The sequence below is a fragment of the Nelusetta ayraudi genome, unplaced genomic scaffold, assembly GCF_046127955.1.
Source record: "Nelusetta ayraudi isolate G7.1 ecotype Tasmania unplaced genomic scaffold, CSIRO-AGI_Nayr_v1 ptg000016l, whole genome shotgun sequence".
NCBI lineage: Eukaryota > Metazoa > Chordata > Actinopteri > Tetraodontiformes > Monacanthidae > Nelusetta > Nelusetta ayraudi.
The window spans coordinates 383,070-398,468 of record NW_027466066.1 but is presented as its reverse complement, the minus strand read 5'-3'; the positions used below and the strand labels follow the sequence as shown (position 1 = coordinate 398,468).

Genomic DNA, 15,399 nt, shown 5'->3' with positions numbered 1-15,399 from the left:
TTTGTTTGCAAATGAGTTTCCATGACGCAAGCTAAGAGCGATTACATCTGCTTGCGTGTGGGTGTGCCTTTTGTCCTACTTCAGATCGTCTGCTTTGATAAAAAAAACTGCTGCGTGGCAGCAGTTGTTCAGTCTAAACAAGAACTCTCTGCATTGCAAGAGCAAGCAGCAGTAGCACGCCGCTGATTCTGGTAGCCCATGGCGCCCCGCAGACGACTTTGGCCTCTGGGCCGAGCAGGATCTCTAAGGCCAACTGAAAACTGCAGAGGTTCCTGGTTATACAGCCGAGCCGCCGCACCTGACTGGAGTTGACTGTGGCTAAAATGGAAGCAAACAGGACAGGAGAGAAGAGTGTAATGATTGACAATAATAATAAGTAGAGGTAAAAGATGTAGGCGTCAATGCTTCTAGTTTTGGATTTAGAACCATCAATCAATGCTACAAAATACTGTCACGCCCTCCTTTTGAATAAATGTTCTTTTGCATGACACCACCTTGTTTCCGTGTAAACCAGTTTTTCGTGTATGCATGATGATATTTTTTTTTCCGAGCCAACCTCGTGTCACAATTATTGCGCTATTGTTATTGCATTACCAGTCCATGTCAATAGGGAAACATGCACAAATGTACCCATCCATCCGTTTTCTGTACCCGCCTCCTCCTGCAGGGTTGTGTGTGTGTGGGGGGGTCTGCTGGAAGCCTTCCTACTAGCTTACAGGTGACGCCGTGGACAAGTCGCCAGTTCAACATAGAAAGACAACCATTTGCACTCTCACACACCTACAGTCAATTTAGAGTTCCCAATTCACTTCACATGCATGTTTTTGGACTGTTGCAGGAAGCCATAGTAGAACCCATGCAGACACAGGGATCGAACCAAGGGTGTCCAGGGTGTCACCCTGCCTTCACCCTTTGACAGCTGGGATAGGCACCAGTAGACCCCAGCAACCCTGAGTTTAGAAAGAAGCGGGTATTGAAAATGGATGGATGGATGGTTAACCCCATTACAAATTGTATGCATGTGTAAGTGGCTCATCATCACCAGCGGCCTCTGTTGACAAAGACCCAGAGAGGACTTGTCATGACTGAGATGACCCACCATTGCCTTGGAAGCAGGCGTCCTCCACCCCAGTACAGGCCAGTGTGGTGTTGCAGGTTCCCGCCTGGCTGTCAGCTTCGCTGGCACATGAAAGACACTGTTTCCCATTGGCCAACAGGTTTGGAGCTATTGGCATGTAGGACAAGGACATGGAGAGGGCAACAGAGTTAAACAAAGGTCGACTGACTAACTGTGGTTTTCAGCTGCCTGCTTTGATCGGTTATTTGTTATTTTACTCTAACTTGATTTCCCAAAAGGAGTTTGAGTGTGAGGGAGAAATGAACATGGAGGTCTTGTCCACACACAAGACAGGTCACACATGAGTACTAAAGCTATGTGATTTCCAATGATTTTCTACTAAGTTAATGTTGGAGTACAAATTAACAATTATGCATGCAAACCATTTATATGCTTTGTTACAAAGAGTAATAGGGCTACACAGTGAGTTTGTGTACATAACAGAATTTTTTTTAAAAATTGTCTAAAAAAATGTTTTAAGACAGTTCAAAAAACAAAGAAAGTCCGTGCTAAAATCAAAGTTTTACCAGCCAGTGTTGGGAAGTTGCAGGAATCGGACGTGCAGCACAGTTGGTTGAAGGCAGTTTTTATGAAACCTCGATTCACAGACCATTCAGTCAGGGTGTTGAAGGGAGTTACACAGGCCAGCGCCATTGAACAGTTTTTGTTCACGCTCACTATGGAAACCGAATCGGTCACCACCACTGTGACACGAGGAAGAACAGTCAAAGAATACATCAGCAGAATAAAGCTGTCATTCTGTCCTTATCATGTGAGTTTAAGTGGCTGTGCTGAAACCCACCTGCTGTGACGGTGAAGCAGACCGTACTCAAGATAGGGCATGTAACAAGGGTTGTGTTGGAGCATTCTTCATTTCCACATACGTGGCATTGCAGCGACTCAGCTGTAAAGATAAGTTTGTGCAAAGCGTGACAGTCACTTCCCATTCTGCTTCAAACGTCAGGTACGCAGATAGACAACAGCTTTGCACCGAGATTTCATAGTCGTCGCTCTTTGTCGCGAACTTAGTCTGACAAAGAAAGATACCCCTGTTACTTTCCCTTCCACAATGTTACATAGTCCTACCTGTACCACCCCAACATAAATACATTCAAACCTTCTGACTGCCTAAGACTATGGCTAGGTTTACTTTGGCTTTCACTAGTTATTCATACACTTTGGAATAGTTGTATTTTCAGTGAATGTTGAGTCATCTTGTGATGAACAATAGAATGACCATTGAACGGAACAAGTAAAGATGAAGGTGAGTATGCCAAGGGAAATCTTTAGTATACAGATTATATCATAATATAACGTACAGTGTTTTATTACCACTTCACATGTTAGATGAATGCATGTCAAGGGTTTGGGTTTAAGATTTACTTTGATCACATCACTCCCTTTGGTTAAAAATGAGAATGACACATCTTCAATTTCCAGACAGTGTAAAGTGCAAGAAAAGTAATGGTTCTCACATTAATGACTAATAAAAACAAGAGCTAAGTCACCTGCCTCAGGCTATGTACAAAAAACAGACACTCCAAAAACTGAACGGATGCTTGAAGAAAGTGTAGCTGCTACAATACAAAGATGATAATGCAGAAAGTTTTTAGTCTGAGTGAAGACTTCAAGAGAGTAAACACATTACCTCCGAGGATCAGAGTGGAGATCAGACACACAGCAGTCAGCAGCAGCAGCTTCATGATGGCTCGCAGCACGTTGATTTGGTGTAATTGCCACTAGTCGGAATCTCTGCAATGCTGTAGGGCTGCTCGGAGGGACTAGCGAGGAACTGGGAATGTGTGAAGGTGACCCAGGGGTTGAACCATTAAATAGTTAATATGAACTGTGAGTTGTTTAACTAGTAGAACTGCTTTTAATCTGATCAACAGGTTTCTGGCTGGACAGCCAAAAACTGTTATAGTTGTACATGTTAGATATGCAATGCTCCTCTGGTTTTGTGGTTTTTGTTGATGCATTTGGAAACACCGTCAGAAACACCGGACAATTTAATTATTTTTGAAAACAACTAATTATAATGTACAGAACAACATTTACATAACTTAACACCTTCATCCAATAGGACGGCCTTTTGTCGGCCCACCTCCAACCTCCTCCTGGTGATTAAACACATGGGACTCTCTACTTTTTTATTTTGTAGAACTGTGGAAGCCTTCTGAGTGAGAGGAGAAACGTCATCAAGATAGCAAAACCAGTCCAGTTTCCTCGACTTAACCCTTCGACACTAAGATGACCTGGACGGCTGAGAACATTCACAGTTAGTGGTGGTTTTCTTATGTCGACGTTCTTGTCCATCCGGCAGAGGGCGTTTTATTGCGACAGATCTGATCCTAACGCCAAAGAAGAAGAACGACTTCCGGATAACGTTCGTCACCCGGAAGTCGAAGATTCGGGCAAATAACGCTCGTGCCGGTTTTTGTTGACAACATAACTCTCTTCGGAGAACGATTTGATACGTGGGATTCGTATAAGCAAACTTCAGACTAAGCATGTCCGACAACGAGGATAAGTAAGTCACGAAAAGTATTTTCAGGTTTTGTGTTTTATGCTACATTTATCGAAACGCTACTGTGGCAAAAACGTGGGCTCACGTCAAAGCTAAAATAGCTAGCTTTTAGCTCTGCTTAGTGGGAATGTGTGTTAGAGTTTGAAAAGCGTCACTTGCGTTTTGTTGCTATTCTTGTAATGTTTCGATCCTTCTTGTGTTTTTAGTTTCGATGATGGAGATTTTGACGATGCCGAAGAGGACGAGGGGTTAGACGACCTGGAGAACGCGGAAGATGTGCGTCGCCTATGGATCATTTACTTTAGATTTCATTTAATACGTAACCCGTCAAATTCTTCCCACTACGATAGCTCAATAGCTGATTATGTTCCCTTTTTTTTAATCAGGAGGACCAGGAAAACGTTCAGATCTTGCCGGCAGGAGAGGGTCAACAGGCGAACCAGAAGAGGATCACAACACCGTATATGACCAAGTATGAGAGAGCCAGGGTACTTGGGACACGAGCTTTGCAAATTGCGTAAGTATTGTTTTTATACGTGAACCTAAAGATGTGTGTCGAAAATGGCCAATAACCACACGTGACCTTCTAGAATAATGCATGCATTTAAAAATGGAGAAAGGTGCCAGCGCTTCTTTCTCTGTTGCTTCGTCCCAGATGAACAGATTTGAATGAATTCCATTGATCTGTGGGGGGGGGACCTAATTTATGCCACATTGGTGTCAGTATTAGGATGCTGTATTTGTTCCTGCAGTGTCTAAGCATCTCTATGAAGTAGATGACTTTGACACTTTCTCACAGGATGTGTGCCCCAGTCATGGTGGAGCTGGAGGGGGAGACGGATCCCTTGCAGATAGCAATGAAAGAACTCAAGTAAGTGGATAATAAATCTGATTCTCCTGTCAGTATTGTAAGGTTAAATACATTATTAAGTCTTGTTTGTTCTCTGCAACAGGAGCAGAAAGATTCCCATCATCATCCGCAGGTACCTCCCTGACGGGAGCTACGAGGACTGGGGCTGTGATGAGCTCATAATAACTGATTGAACAACCGCTACGGTCAGCACAGGAAAAACACACGCTGGTTTACACTTGCCTCTCTCGGGTCGGTCGCACGAAATCAACCGGAGGTCCTCGAGCGAATCCAACCATTGTGCACTATGCCGCCACTCAAGCAGATTCAGTTGTGTTACTTCATCACAAGAAGATCAAGTTAAAATTCCAAGTCAGCGTCCGCACTCTGCATTACCTGGGTTTTACTGCCGTAATGCGACGTGGCGCCACAAGAGGGCAATGTAACTTCAGTTTTACGTTTGGCTGTTTGTTTTACAGAACTCTCTGTATTTGTAATATTCCATTTGTTGGTTTTGATGTATAGTTTTATTATTGTTAATAAACATTTTTGTAATAACAACTGTGTGTTTCTTTTGAAATATGAACAAACCAGTACGCAGAGATTTAAAAGTGGATTACTTTTATTACACAGCAAGGCTGGAACAGCCTCTCAGAATCAAACAAAATGTTGAATTCTGAACTAAGCACAGGTGAGTGGAATTTTATTTCTTTCTGTTTATCGAGTCACTAAATGTTTGTCTCTCTATAGTCCTATGATAGACTGGCTACTTTTCCAGGGTATAACCCTGCCTTTGCCCCATGGCAGCTAGGATGGCCTCCAGAACCCCACCACACGGAGCAAGAGGGGTGGTGATAGAAAATAGAGGAGTTGATAGAAAGTGAGTCACGAGAGATACTGCAGTTTGTTTAGGTTCACAGGTTTTTTATTTTTCTAATTTTGTTCGGCTGGTACTCAAGCCGGATGGTCCCTCCCTCGTTCAGTAACTGCCATAGAAGAAACCTGTTAACAAAAGCTGTTTATCACAAAATTATATAAACTATTTCAAAAAAAACATGCACGCTATCTTTTCCTCTTCATTGCTAGCTGCCAACCAGCATTGTGTATGTGGCTGCAGATATGTTTTTTTTTTTTTATTATTATTCCTTTTCTTAACTGCAGGAGCCTGAGCCGCAGAATGTTGATGCACCTCTTTTTACAGGACAGATTGGCTGAGCCATGTGACAGCCAGCGCCAACAGCACGAACGGCAAACATTCACGACAACACCAGCGGGTGGCCCTCCACCCAGCAGGGGGGTGCGTTTGATATCTTCTCACTTCTTCTTTTGCTCATTATGCGCTTTGATGCGTTTTCCTGGTAAAAATGTCAATGTAAATTTCTATTCAGATTTCAATGCACTTGTTTTGAGTTCTTTTTAAAGTAGATCTTGCAAAGTTTTCAAAACTTGATTCTGGTTTCATGAAGAGGAGGGGTTTTTTTTGTTTTGTTTTTAACAGTTGAAGCTTATATTTTACCCCCCACTGTTGCTTCTCTTTTTTCTTCTTCTGATGTTGTCCCTCAGAATTAAGTCTAAATTTAAGTTTTTAACCAGGATTAAGCTTGATTTAAATCTGTATCAGCTGCACATGCCATTTCCTCCTCCTTGGATCTGGCCTCACCTAAGCAGAAATAATAGCCACACTACTTTTTACGGTTTTTATTTTATTTTTTAATACATATTATTTTTTTCAAGGTTTTTGGGTTTGTGAGTATGGGGCAAGTGTGGGAAATGAGTAGTGGGTAACAGGGGCAGCAGAGTCTGTGTGCGGTGTGAGTATGAGAGTCCCTTTTGTATCACGGTGAAGCTGCAGGCCAGCCAGTTATGGGTAAGGCCCTCTCGTTGCCCCGGTTCCCTCCTCCCTGAGCTCCCCTTCAATGGCCCTCTTTGTCTTCCCCAAGTATCACACAGCCGATTAAAGAGAGGGAATTAGGAGTGAGGCTTAACTCACAACATACAGAGAAACACGCATATATGCACTCCTTAGCTTGGTTTCAAATAGGCAGGCCTCAGATGTGCAGGTGTGCTCATACACCGATATCAACTTTTTCCATTATAAACAAATAGCCTAGGTTGCAGTAATCAATGATAAGTTGGAGTGCATGAATGCAGCCATGATGACAATCACCGGCACTCTCGCCACACACTCCAGGCCCCATCACTCATGTTGGCTGTGGATTGCTGCGGCCAGCCAACATGAATTATCCATTAGAGATTATGTTGAGAATGTGAGCAGTAGCTAAGCAGCTGGGACAGGTTCTGCTTGGATTTTTTTTTTTTTAAATAGTTCTTGTCAGCTACCAAAACAAAAAACATTTAGAGGATATTTTCATGGTTTTCATAATTGGATGCCAGATTTCCACACTTGTCTTTTTATATTGTAGCAATGTAAGTTTGCTCCAAAGGGGCTGGGCGTAAAAAATAAAGAGGCTTTTATTTCGAGGGAGAGTAAAAGATCATTAGCCACCATCACATGTTCGGGATTTTACTCCAGGCGTTATTTAAAGGTCGTTTTTGCTTGGGGTTTACCGTCGACGGTTAGAGAAGGACAGAAAATTATGAAATTCAAACATGGCAGCAAGTATCTTTATTCACTGTGGATATGATAGCGTGTACAACCATAAAGCAAATAATATAAATAAGAGATGTGTGTATCATTGCAGATATTTTGCACATGGCAGTGAGGGCAAAGTCAATGAACTCTGGCGGTCGGTGAGTTGATACAATAAAGGATAATAAAATAAAATCAATGCTAGAATGAAGCAAGCGTCAAAATAAGCAGTGCTGCATGCATATAGTTTTTGCTTGTGTCCAGTGGTGACAAAATAATATTTAGACTCTACATCAAATAAAATGAAAACAGGTTTTATACTTTTCTTCCCTAAGGAGAAAATAAGTCATCATTAGGAGATAAAGGAGAAATGTTACGTGAAAATAGGGGTTAAATGAACAATTAGAGGTGAGCAATGAGCGAACATTGTTATTGGAAGGCACATAAGCTCAAGATCCGGAATAAAATAATATTCAACAGATCTTGTGAATTTCAAATATGAAAAGCACTTATCATTAAGGCATATTTTTAATTCATATTAGACTGCGTTTAAAGTCACATTTTGCGCATTCCCTGGTAATTAGTTGTCAGTGTTACCGTCTCCCGCATTGTTGTCCCACACAAAGTCATTTTTCCAAAATTAACATTTGTCAAAAGTAATGAAACAACAATTAAAAGATCCGACGTGTGCACATCATAGGAAAATACACATCAAGGAGAAGAAAATGAAGTGGTACCGTCTTTCAGTGAAGGAGATGGAAAAGGGTAGCAGATAGCCATTTTTAAAAAACGCTGATGTATTCTTAAGTAACATGCAAAAACCATAGTAAGTGAAATCCATCATCAAATACAAAGGTCTCACTCTGAAAATGTCCGTCATTAACTTGTCAAACGCATGCGAGAAAATGTTCCAAGTTTAATGTTAACGTGACTGTGACAAAGGCAAAAGTGTGTGTGTGTGTGTGTGTGTGTGTGTGTGTGTGTGTGTGTGTGTGTGTGTGTGTGTGTGCGTGTGTGTGTGTGTGCATGCGTGTGTGTGTGCATGCGTGTGTGTGTGAGTGAGAGACATTAAGGTTTAGAGTAAGTTTTTTTCATATCAGAGAAAAGAAGTAAGTCATAAATGCAAGGTAGTCTTGAGTTTCACGTTGGGAGAAACAGCCGTTTCAACAGTTTCTTTACAAGTTTTGGTCTCAAAACTTTGGTAATTTCACAAACACTTAAATTCTTTACGCACATGTTAACATGTATCTTTTCATCACTGCTGAATACTACTGAATAAGTGTCCTGAAAGCAGTCATCAAATGACCTTCCTGACTATGAAGACATCTAACCTCACAAAACCTTTTTGTGATCTTGTTGTCTTTCAGTGCATTTGTTGTGGGTGCACGAAGCATTTGTAATAGAACACAGCATAACAGTTGGAACTAAATAGGCACATGTGCCCCAGACATCAACAGTGTGTGTTGGTACATGTTCTACTGATCCCCAAAAGCAGTATACCAAACCCTTGACTTTCTGTCAAATGGAAGGTGTTGCCCGAGCAGTAAACGGTGCTCAGTGAAATACTGTCTCAAGCACTCCATTCTTGTGGTACAACAAAAATATTCAATCGGGTAGGTATTTCAGCCACGCCTTCCGCAATGTAGAGCAAGTTCTTAGTATTCTCAGCGCATACCGTAGTCCCTGTTGCTAAAGGCTCCTTGTGTCTTGGTAGAGTTGGGTCGTAGGCTCCAATATACCTCCTACGACTGACGGGTACACGATCCTTTACCACTTCTTAACGTTGGCACTGGAAGTTTCACCACTGTGCTGGACTGGAACTTTCCTGCCGCAATGGCTGGGTTGATGTTGGTCCGTGTTACATTCTCTGCCTACGTGGCCCAAATCCCCAGCTGCCCGTCCAAAGAACCACGCTCCGTCCTCCATCAGGTGGGACAGCTTCTCCGTCTCCGGGTGAGAGCAGGACGGGGTCTCTCCTCTCCTGCCTCCCCAGTCGACTGCACCAGCGCCTGCCCACTCCCCCGCACTCAGACCGCCTTCCATATTGCTGCCGCCAACACTGCCGCTGGTGCTGCCACTCCTGGGGTCTGGCATGGGGGCTGAACCGGCACCGGCGCCCTCTGGTCTCTTTCTCTGTCATGGCCGCGACAGGGTTGTGTAGACCGGCTGTTCCCAGTGCGTGGGGCTGTGCGACTGGGGTACACTGGCTGGGTCGGTGATGGCAGTGTACAGGGGCCTCTGGGAGGGGCCCATATAAGAGAAAGCCGAGTACAAGCTGGAGGCCTGACTGGAGTGGGTGTAGTATGACCCTGAAGCCTGGTGGTCAGCGTAATCGGCAAACTGAGCCCTGGAGGCCAGTGAAGGGAAGGCTGAGCTGTAATGAGGGAGGCTGAGAGGAGTGTAGGTAACATGGGAACCACCCGAGACCGCCTCGGCAAAGGGACCGCTGGCACCTCTGCTCTCGCTCTTCACCTGGGCCTTGGAGGGATCAGAACCCAGGGAGGAACCGTGATGTTGTTGCTGCTGCTGCTGCTGCTGCTGTTGCTGTTGCTGTTGCTGATGCTGATGTTGCTGCTGCTGTTGCTGCTGCTTGGAGAGCCAGGCTGCTGAGTGTCCACTGGCCGCTCCCAGAGCGGAAGAGATTCCGTAAGTGTACGGCGAGGAGGGGGAGGCGGTTGCAGCTGCGACCCCGGCAGTCTGCCCAACCCCAGGGTGCCCATTGGGGGGAAGGTACTGGTCAAATTCATTGACATCAAAAGGTTCCATGTTGACCATCACTTCGTGGCTCATCTCACCTATGTCCACATTACCAAAATCAATGTGAGGTTTCCCAGATGCTGATGCACCCGAGCTACCCTCTGCCCCCATTGTGCTACGGGAGACCCCACTCCCGGCACCTTCCCGTTTTCCATCCCCTGCCTTACCAGATTGAGGCTCAGTCTTGGGAGTGGTTGGAGGTGTTGGAGGACTGTGACTCTGACCTGCAGAGACACAAGAAATATTCAGTGATAGCACTTTTGGACGCAATGTCAGTCATGTCTCTGATTCCAAATGTGTATTTGTGTCTATACTGTGTTGGTGGCTTGTTGGGGAAGGTTTCCGACAGCCCACCTGCAGAATGAGGGTGGTGCCCATCTGCCAGTGGAGACCCAGCTCGCCCACTCTGGCTAACATCCAGGTGGAGGCCCTTGTAGTGAGGCTGGCCGTGGCTGACCTCGCCCTCAGAATGTGCATCCGCCTCACTTCCTGAGCCGGAGCCAGGCTTGCCATTCTTGCGACGCCGAGGCTGATACTTGTAGTTGGGATAGTCCTTTTTGTGCTGTTTCCTGAGCCTCTCTGCCTCCTCAATAAAGGGTCGCTTGTCGTTCTCGTTGAGGAGTCTTGAATGAGAAATTGCAAGGGATGTTAAGTGACAGGCTTGTTATTTAAAACACACCAAGAAACTCTTGAATTTTCATCTATTATGTGTTTTCCAGGGTTTTATTAGGGTTAATGAGTGAATGAGTTATTGATGCAGAATATGAGACCATCACATGATATTCTCTGCCCTGAACTAAACCATTTAGAAGTAAGCCAATTTGGACATCACACTTAAGGTTATTATTTTGTTCTTCGGGAGAAATTAGGGGAATCTCCAGAGAGCCCAACGGTAGCTTGAAGTCGTCCTAATTTTATGCTTCGTTGACTTTTTAGTATTTCATTTTTTATTCATATTTGATGTTTTATTGAAAACTCATGAACATGCCTGCGAGTAGCTTTTTACTGTTGGGCCGTAATGAAATAAAACTGGCCAGATATGCATCACGTCAACAGGAATGGCATGAGAAACCCCTGACCTCACTGTGCCTTGCTGTTTGCAGCATCTCCAGGCCACTTAACCAATCAGGCCTGAGCCCAAGGTCAAGTCTTTATCGAATTAGTGTTCTGTCCCCATAAGGTTAATGAATTTAAACTTTTTGACCTTATTGTTGACAAGTAAATAGCATTTTGTCTTGGGAAAAAAGGACAAGGATGGCCTATGTCCTCTTTTCTACGAACTTAAGGGGATTGTCATTTTTGCAAATATTGAACCAAGGAAATTAGTGGCTACATTTATTTATTTATTCATGTATTTATGTCTGATTAAAGCACATTTGAAATTCATAAGCAAATGTATATTGTTGGAGTACTTTGAAACATGTTTTATATTTGTTTGAATTATCTTAATTCAATTAAGTAAAACTTTTCTGATGAAATTCTAATTATATAACAATTTTTGGAAAAATTACTCAATCAACGGCTAGTCTATGTCGACTAACTGTAAAGCAGGCAGTTTGTTGACGGCCCCCTCCTCACCTCCAGAGCTTTCCGAGGGTCTTGCTGAGCTCCGCGTTGTGCAGGTGCGGGTGTTGGTCGGCCAGCTTCCTCCGCGCCGCCTGCGCCCACACCATGAACGCGTTCATGGGCCTCTTGACGTGCGGCTTGGACTTGCTCCCGGTGCGCACCGGCATCGGCACGAGCGTCCAGTCGTAACAGTTGAGCACCTGGCTCACCGCCTCGCGGATCTCGGCGGGGAAGCGCTCGTCCTCGTCGTCGGATTTGGCGGACGAGCAGCCCGCCGCCGCGTCGTCCAGTGGGCCCAGGTGTGCGTGCTGCTGGCCGCGGAGGGGCGAGTCGCCGCCGCCCGCAGCGCCCGAGGAATGTCCCGGAGACAGGGAGCGACTGTCGTCCGACATTCCCGGACTGAGGTCCACCTCGGACAGGCTCTGCTCCTCTCTGGACATCTTCTTTTTACACACACACACACACACACACACACACACACACTCACACACACTCACACACACTAGCCTCCAGGTGCGCAGATGTAAACAAGGCCGCTTCCTATATACCCTTATTTCTCTACCTGTTGGGGGCTTCTCTCGCTGTTTATCCTTCGGGGTGATGCACGGGGAGTGTCGACTGGACCGCTGCCTGAATTGTCCCTTGGCCTCCACTAAGTTATAATATAAACTGCCAGTCTGTCTCTACTCTCAGCCTCCGTTCCAAAACTCTGTGAGGGTTCCACATTAAAGTTCTTTCCATCCGCGTTGTTGGTATCATAGGCGGCTCAGTGCGCACCTTGGACCCCAGTTTACCTGCTAAGGCACAGTTGTCAGCACCAAACCCGCCCAGTGTCACTTCGTGCACGACTTTCCCCCTTCTCTCTCCTCCGGTTTTCCCACAGGTTAAATCCAACAGCAAAGGGGACCTGCAACAGCAGAGTGGTTAGAACCGTGGGCGAGATGGTAAGATGCCTTTTGATTTACGTGAGAAATCTGTGCAAATGATGAGGTTATTTTACATACATATCTATAATCTATTAAATAAATTATTACAATTAAAATTACTTGGTTTTATTTATTTTCACTAAAGAAATCAAAAAGGTTTGAAACAACTGGCCATGTTGTCAATATGACACTGAAACAAGTACAAATACAGTAAAAAAAAAAAATATATATATATAAAATACATGTTGGAGAGTTTTTTTGTGACCGACAAGACCGAGGAAAACCTTGACTTCAACTGCATACTAGACAAACATACACATAAGGAAAAAACATATATAATTTCCCAAGACTTTCATGCGTAAAAATGCAAAATTTCTCAAAGATTCAAGTTGGAAGTTTTCGTTGAAGTTTGAAAAACGTTCAACCATGCATGTGTGAGTTTGTGGAGTTATATGGGATAGTGCATGCGTTTGTAGGTGTGCGCTCCCCCACCTCACACTCCCCTCTCCCCCACAAAATCCCTCAGCCACCTAAACAAGCTACTGTTTAAGGTTTGGCAGTTTTTCCAAGCTCCCCGGGGAGATAGTTGTTGGAATAACCTGAAGCAGTCGTTGGATTTATACCCGCCCTCCCTGGATAAACACCGTGCTGGCGCTGGAAACATAAACCGCGCGCATGTGGGGACACACAGACTAGTTGTTGGTCGGTGCCGTGCGAGCAAAATGCGTCCTTGTTGTGTCCATTAAATCAACACCCTGGGCCAATTCCCGCGTTCTAAATCACCGAACTTCCTGTGAACCGGCGCGCCGCTGGCGGGGGGAGCGAGGGAGAGCGCGAGCGAGCTGGCGGGACAGGCGATATTACTGGGGGAGTCTTGCCAATTTAACAGACCGCGTATTCATTGGCAAGGAGGGAGAGGACGTGCGTAATTAACGCGCAAGTTGCATGAAGCGTGAGGGGAGAGGAAACGGCACTTCTCCGAAATCTTGGCCTGAACCTTAGGAGCCGCCTTGCCCATAAATAAAGAACTTAATTGATGTGACTAGTCCCCAACGTCTTGAAATTAAGACCCTAAAAAAAAAGGGCATTTAATTATTTTGCTCTTTGGCTTGATGGGCCGGGAGATTTTTTTTTTTTTTTTTTTTATCTTTTCTCTCCGACACATTACTCATCATTTACCACCTGTCGCATATTCTCAGATCGCCCCCGCAAGGCGCCCCTAAAGACCCCGTTGCGCGCACTTAAAGCCGCGTGCGACGTCCACCGTGCAGGCGCAGCTTCTGATCTTTCAATCAAATAAACCAATCAGTGACGACCGTGGGTCATTTGACCGAGTGCTGATAATAGAATTTGACCACTACACGCGTGTTGATTTGGTTGTGCTGTTGAACAGACGGTCGTTTCAAACGGACGCAGCTGAGGGTGGGTGAGTCCACCAGTAGCAACAAGTGTCCTCCGTGTTTTATGGCATATGCCAGTGTTGTTCAACCACTGTGCCGCGGCACCCTAGTGTACCGTGAGTTAATGCCAGGTGTGCTGTTAAAAATTATCCAAGTTACACTTAATTGATCTAAAAGAAATAATAATAATAATAATAATAATAATAATTTTCCATTGCCGAATGTGAGTCTATTTTCCTCCTTCAACTCCTACCAGGATACTCAGCTTTGTGTGCATCTAATCAACTGCACGAGTATAAATAAATGAAGAGACTATATTGTCATTATTAGGCTAAAACGTGTCATTTTATAATATTTCTGGTTGGTGGTGTGCAATGGGATTTCTTTCAACGTAGATGTGCCGTGGCTCACAAAAGGGTTGAAAACACCAACTTTACACGCCTGACGATGTGGGCTTTTTTTGGGGGGGGTGGAAGGTTTGAAAGATGAAGAAGCTGATGATTTTAATTTGCTTGTTTGGAACCACAACTCAAAGTTGTACAACTCGAAAATAACAGTTTTGAAATGTTGAAATTGAAACAACTAAACGCACCATAGTGTGCGCTTGGCTAATCCAGCGCTCCTGGTAGAAGGAGAAGCGGAGAATAGAGAATTCTTTGATTATTCAACCACACGAAGCCATATAAATGCCTTATAAATACAGCGAGCCCATCCCTCCCTGGAGCACCTATTGCAATAAAATAAAAGATTCACCATGACAGCGGTTGAATGTCCGCTGGTGGCGATTCGAAAAGTATTTTTCTGATAAAACACCATCTGACGGTTCACGTATTTATGATTGGATCAACGGCTAAACGCGCCTGATAAAGTTCGAGCTGCACCAAAGTCAAACCCTGTACGCGCAAAGTCAAACCTCGAACAGGTACAAACGCTATGCAGAAAAATGAGTAAATAAACATTTGAATAAATGTAAATATATTAACAAAAAAAAAAAAAAACAAAAAAAAAAAAACCCGCATGCAGGAGGAATGAAGGTATTGGAATGAGATAGCGGCGATGGCCTTACTTCAGCAGGGAGAAAGAGGAGGTCTCCGCTTTAGCGAGAGAATCCCAGAGTTCCCGTGGTTCCAAAGTGACGCTCGATCCCCAGCCCCCTCGGCCCGCGCTGCATGCTCCGGTATGAATGCCTGCTCTGTGCCTCGGCGCCGGGGTTTAAAGGGCTCCTTGTATGAGGCCGAGAGAGGGGAGTGGGGGGGGGGGGGGGAAGACATTGGGGAGGAGGAAGAGGAGGGAGGGGGGAGTCGTCTTAAAGGGACAGCGTTGGTGCGAGCTGAGAGGTTTCTGATTGGCTGGTGTGTTTCAACCTCACACGCTCTCTGTCCACCGCCCCAAATCTCACTTTATCTCTCAATCTACCTATTACTGTAGTACATGATACGTGATTTATTCACGATTTTTGGCAAACACACAGTGTTTGGACTTGAGGAGGCGGTGCCCAGTTTCTCATTTTATGATTTTTAACCACCTGTTGCAATCCTTCAACGTCTTCATGGAGGAATAATATAATATGACAATATAATGTACAGCCACTTTATTAGTCAAGTCAAAGTCAAGATAAAGTTTATTTATAGAGCACTTTTAACAAGACCTTTCAGACGAACAAAGT

The 15,399-nt window shown here is 44.6% G+C and overlaps 3 protein-coding genes and 1 long non-coding RNA gene across 7 annotated transcripts; 2 read left to right on the top strand and 2 right to left on the bottom strand.

Moving 5' to 3' along the window:
* LOC142886596 (uncharacterized) lies at positions 1-2,925 on the bottom strand. The gene is made up of 5 exons (XM_076023606.1): positions 2,766-2,925; positions 1,920-2,021; positions 1,645-1,821; positions 1,100-1,225; positions 1-318 (listed from the first exon to the last, which is right to left on the bottom strand). Exons 1-5 carry the CDS (start codon positions 2,818-2,820, stop codon positions 134-136), a joined length of 645 nt encoding a protein of 214 aa, XP_075879721.1. The 5' UTR covers positions 2,821-2,925; the 3' UTR covers positions 1-133.
* A 562-nt stretch (positions 2,926-3,487) lies between these two features.
* Positions 3,488-5,055, top strand: polr2f (RNA polymerase II, I and III subunit F). The gene is made up of 5 exons (XM_076023605.1): positions 3,488-3,647; positions 3,851-3,920; positions 4,031-4,161; positions 4,444-4,515; positions 4,598-5,055. Exons 1-5 carry the CDS (start codon positions 3,628-3,630, stop codon positions 4,686-4,688), a joined length of 384 nt encoding a protein of 127 aa, XP_075879720.1. The 5' UTR covers positions 3,488-3,627; the 3' UTR covers positions 4,689-5,055.
* A 2,875-nt stretch (positions 5,056-7,930) lies between these two features.
* Positions 7,931-8,194, top strand: LOC142886601 (uncharacterized). Of its 2 annotated transcripts, none has more exons than XR_012926434.1 (2): positions 7,931-8,106; positions 8,148-8,194. It is a non-coding gene; the product is annotated as an uncharacterized LOC142886601 (long non-coding RNA). The 2 variants fall into 2 exon arrangements; XR_012926433.1 differs by having other exon boundaries at positions 8,144-8,194.
* A 99-nt stretch (positions 8,195-8,293) lies between these two features.
* sox10 (SRY-box transcription factor 10) lies at positions 8,294-14,931 on the bottom strand. 3 transcript variants are annotated; one of them, XM_076023615.1, is made up of 6 exons: positions 14,800-14,931; positions 11,883-12,314; positions 11,420-11,850; positions 10,196-10,464; positions 10,009-10,065; positions 8,294-9,879 (listed from the first exon to the last, which is right to left on the bottom strand). In XM_076023615.1, the coding sequence occupies exons 3-6, from the start codon at positions 11,845-11,847 to the stop codon at positions 9,221-9,223; spliced, it is 1,413 nt and encodes a 470-aa protein (XP_075879730.1). In that variant the 5' UTR covers positions 11,848-11,850; positions 11,883-12,314; positions 14,800-14,931; the 3' UTR covers positions 8,294-9,220. The 3 variants fall into 3 exon arrangements, with proteins under 3 accessions (XP_075879730.1, XP_075879728.1, XP_075879729.1); XM_076023613.1 differs by having other exon boundaries at positions 8,294-10,065; XM_076023614.1 differs by lacking the exons at positions 11,883-12,314; positions 14,800-14,931 and having other exon boundaries at positions 8,294-10,065; positions 11,420-11,873.
* Between the last annotated feature and the right edge of the window lie 468 nt (positions 14,932-15,399).

What these genes read in the sequence shown, in the direction of transcription:
- LOC142886596 (XM_076023606.1), bottom strand. Translation starts at nt 2,820, where the DNA reads ATGAAGCTGCTGCTGCTGACTGCTGTGTGTCTGATCTCCACTCTGATC. An exon ending in CTGCTTCACCGTCACAGCAG is followed by an intron (nt 1,822 to 1,919) that starts GTGGGTTTCAGC and finishes CTCGTGTCACAG; the next exon opens with TGGTGGTGACCGATTCGGTT. An exon ending in CGCCTGCTTCCAAGGCAATG is followed by an intron (nt 319 to 1,099) that starts GTGGGTCATCTC and finishes CTTCCATTTTAG; the next exon opens with CCACAGTCAACTCCAGTCAG.
- polr2f (XM_076023605.1), top strand. Translation starts at nt 3,628, where the DNA reads ATGTCCGACAACGAGGATAA. An exon ending in ATGTCCGACAACGAGGATAA is followed by an intron (nt 3,648 to 3,850) that starts GTAAGTCACGAA and finishes TTGTGTTTTTAG; the next exon opens with TTTCGATGATGGAGATTTTG. An exon ending in ACCTGGAGAACGCGGAAGAT is followed by an intron (nt 3,921 to 4,030) that starts GTGCGTCGCCTA and finishes TTTTTTAATCAG; the next exon opens with GAGGACCAGGAAAACGTTCA.
- sox10 (XM_076023613.1), bottom strand. Translation starts at nt 11,847, where the DNA reads ATGTCCAGAGAGGAGCAGAGCCTGTCCGAGGTGGACCTCAGTCCGGGA. An exon ending in ACCCTCGGAAAGCTCTGGAG is followed by an intron (nt 10,465 to 11,419) that starts GTGAGGAGGGGG and finishes TTCTCATTCAAG; the next exon opens with ACTCCTCAACGAGAACGACA. An exon ending in GCACCACCCTCATTCTGCAG is followed by an intron (nt 10,066 to 10,195) that starts GTGGGCTGTCGG and finishes GTGTCTCTGCAG; the next exon opens with GTCAGAGTCACAGTCCTCCA.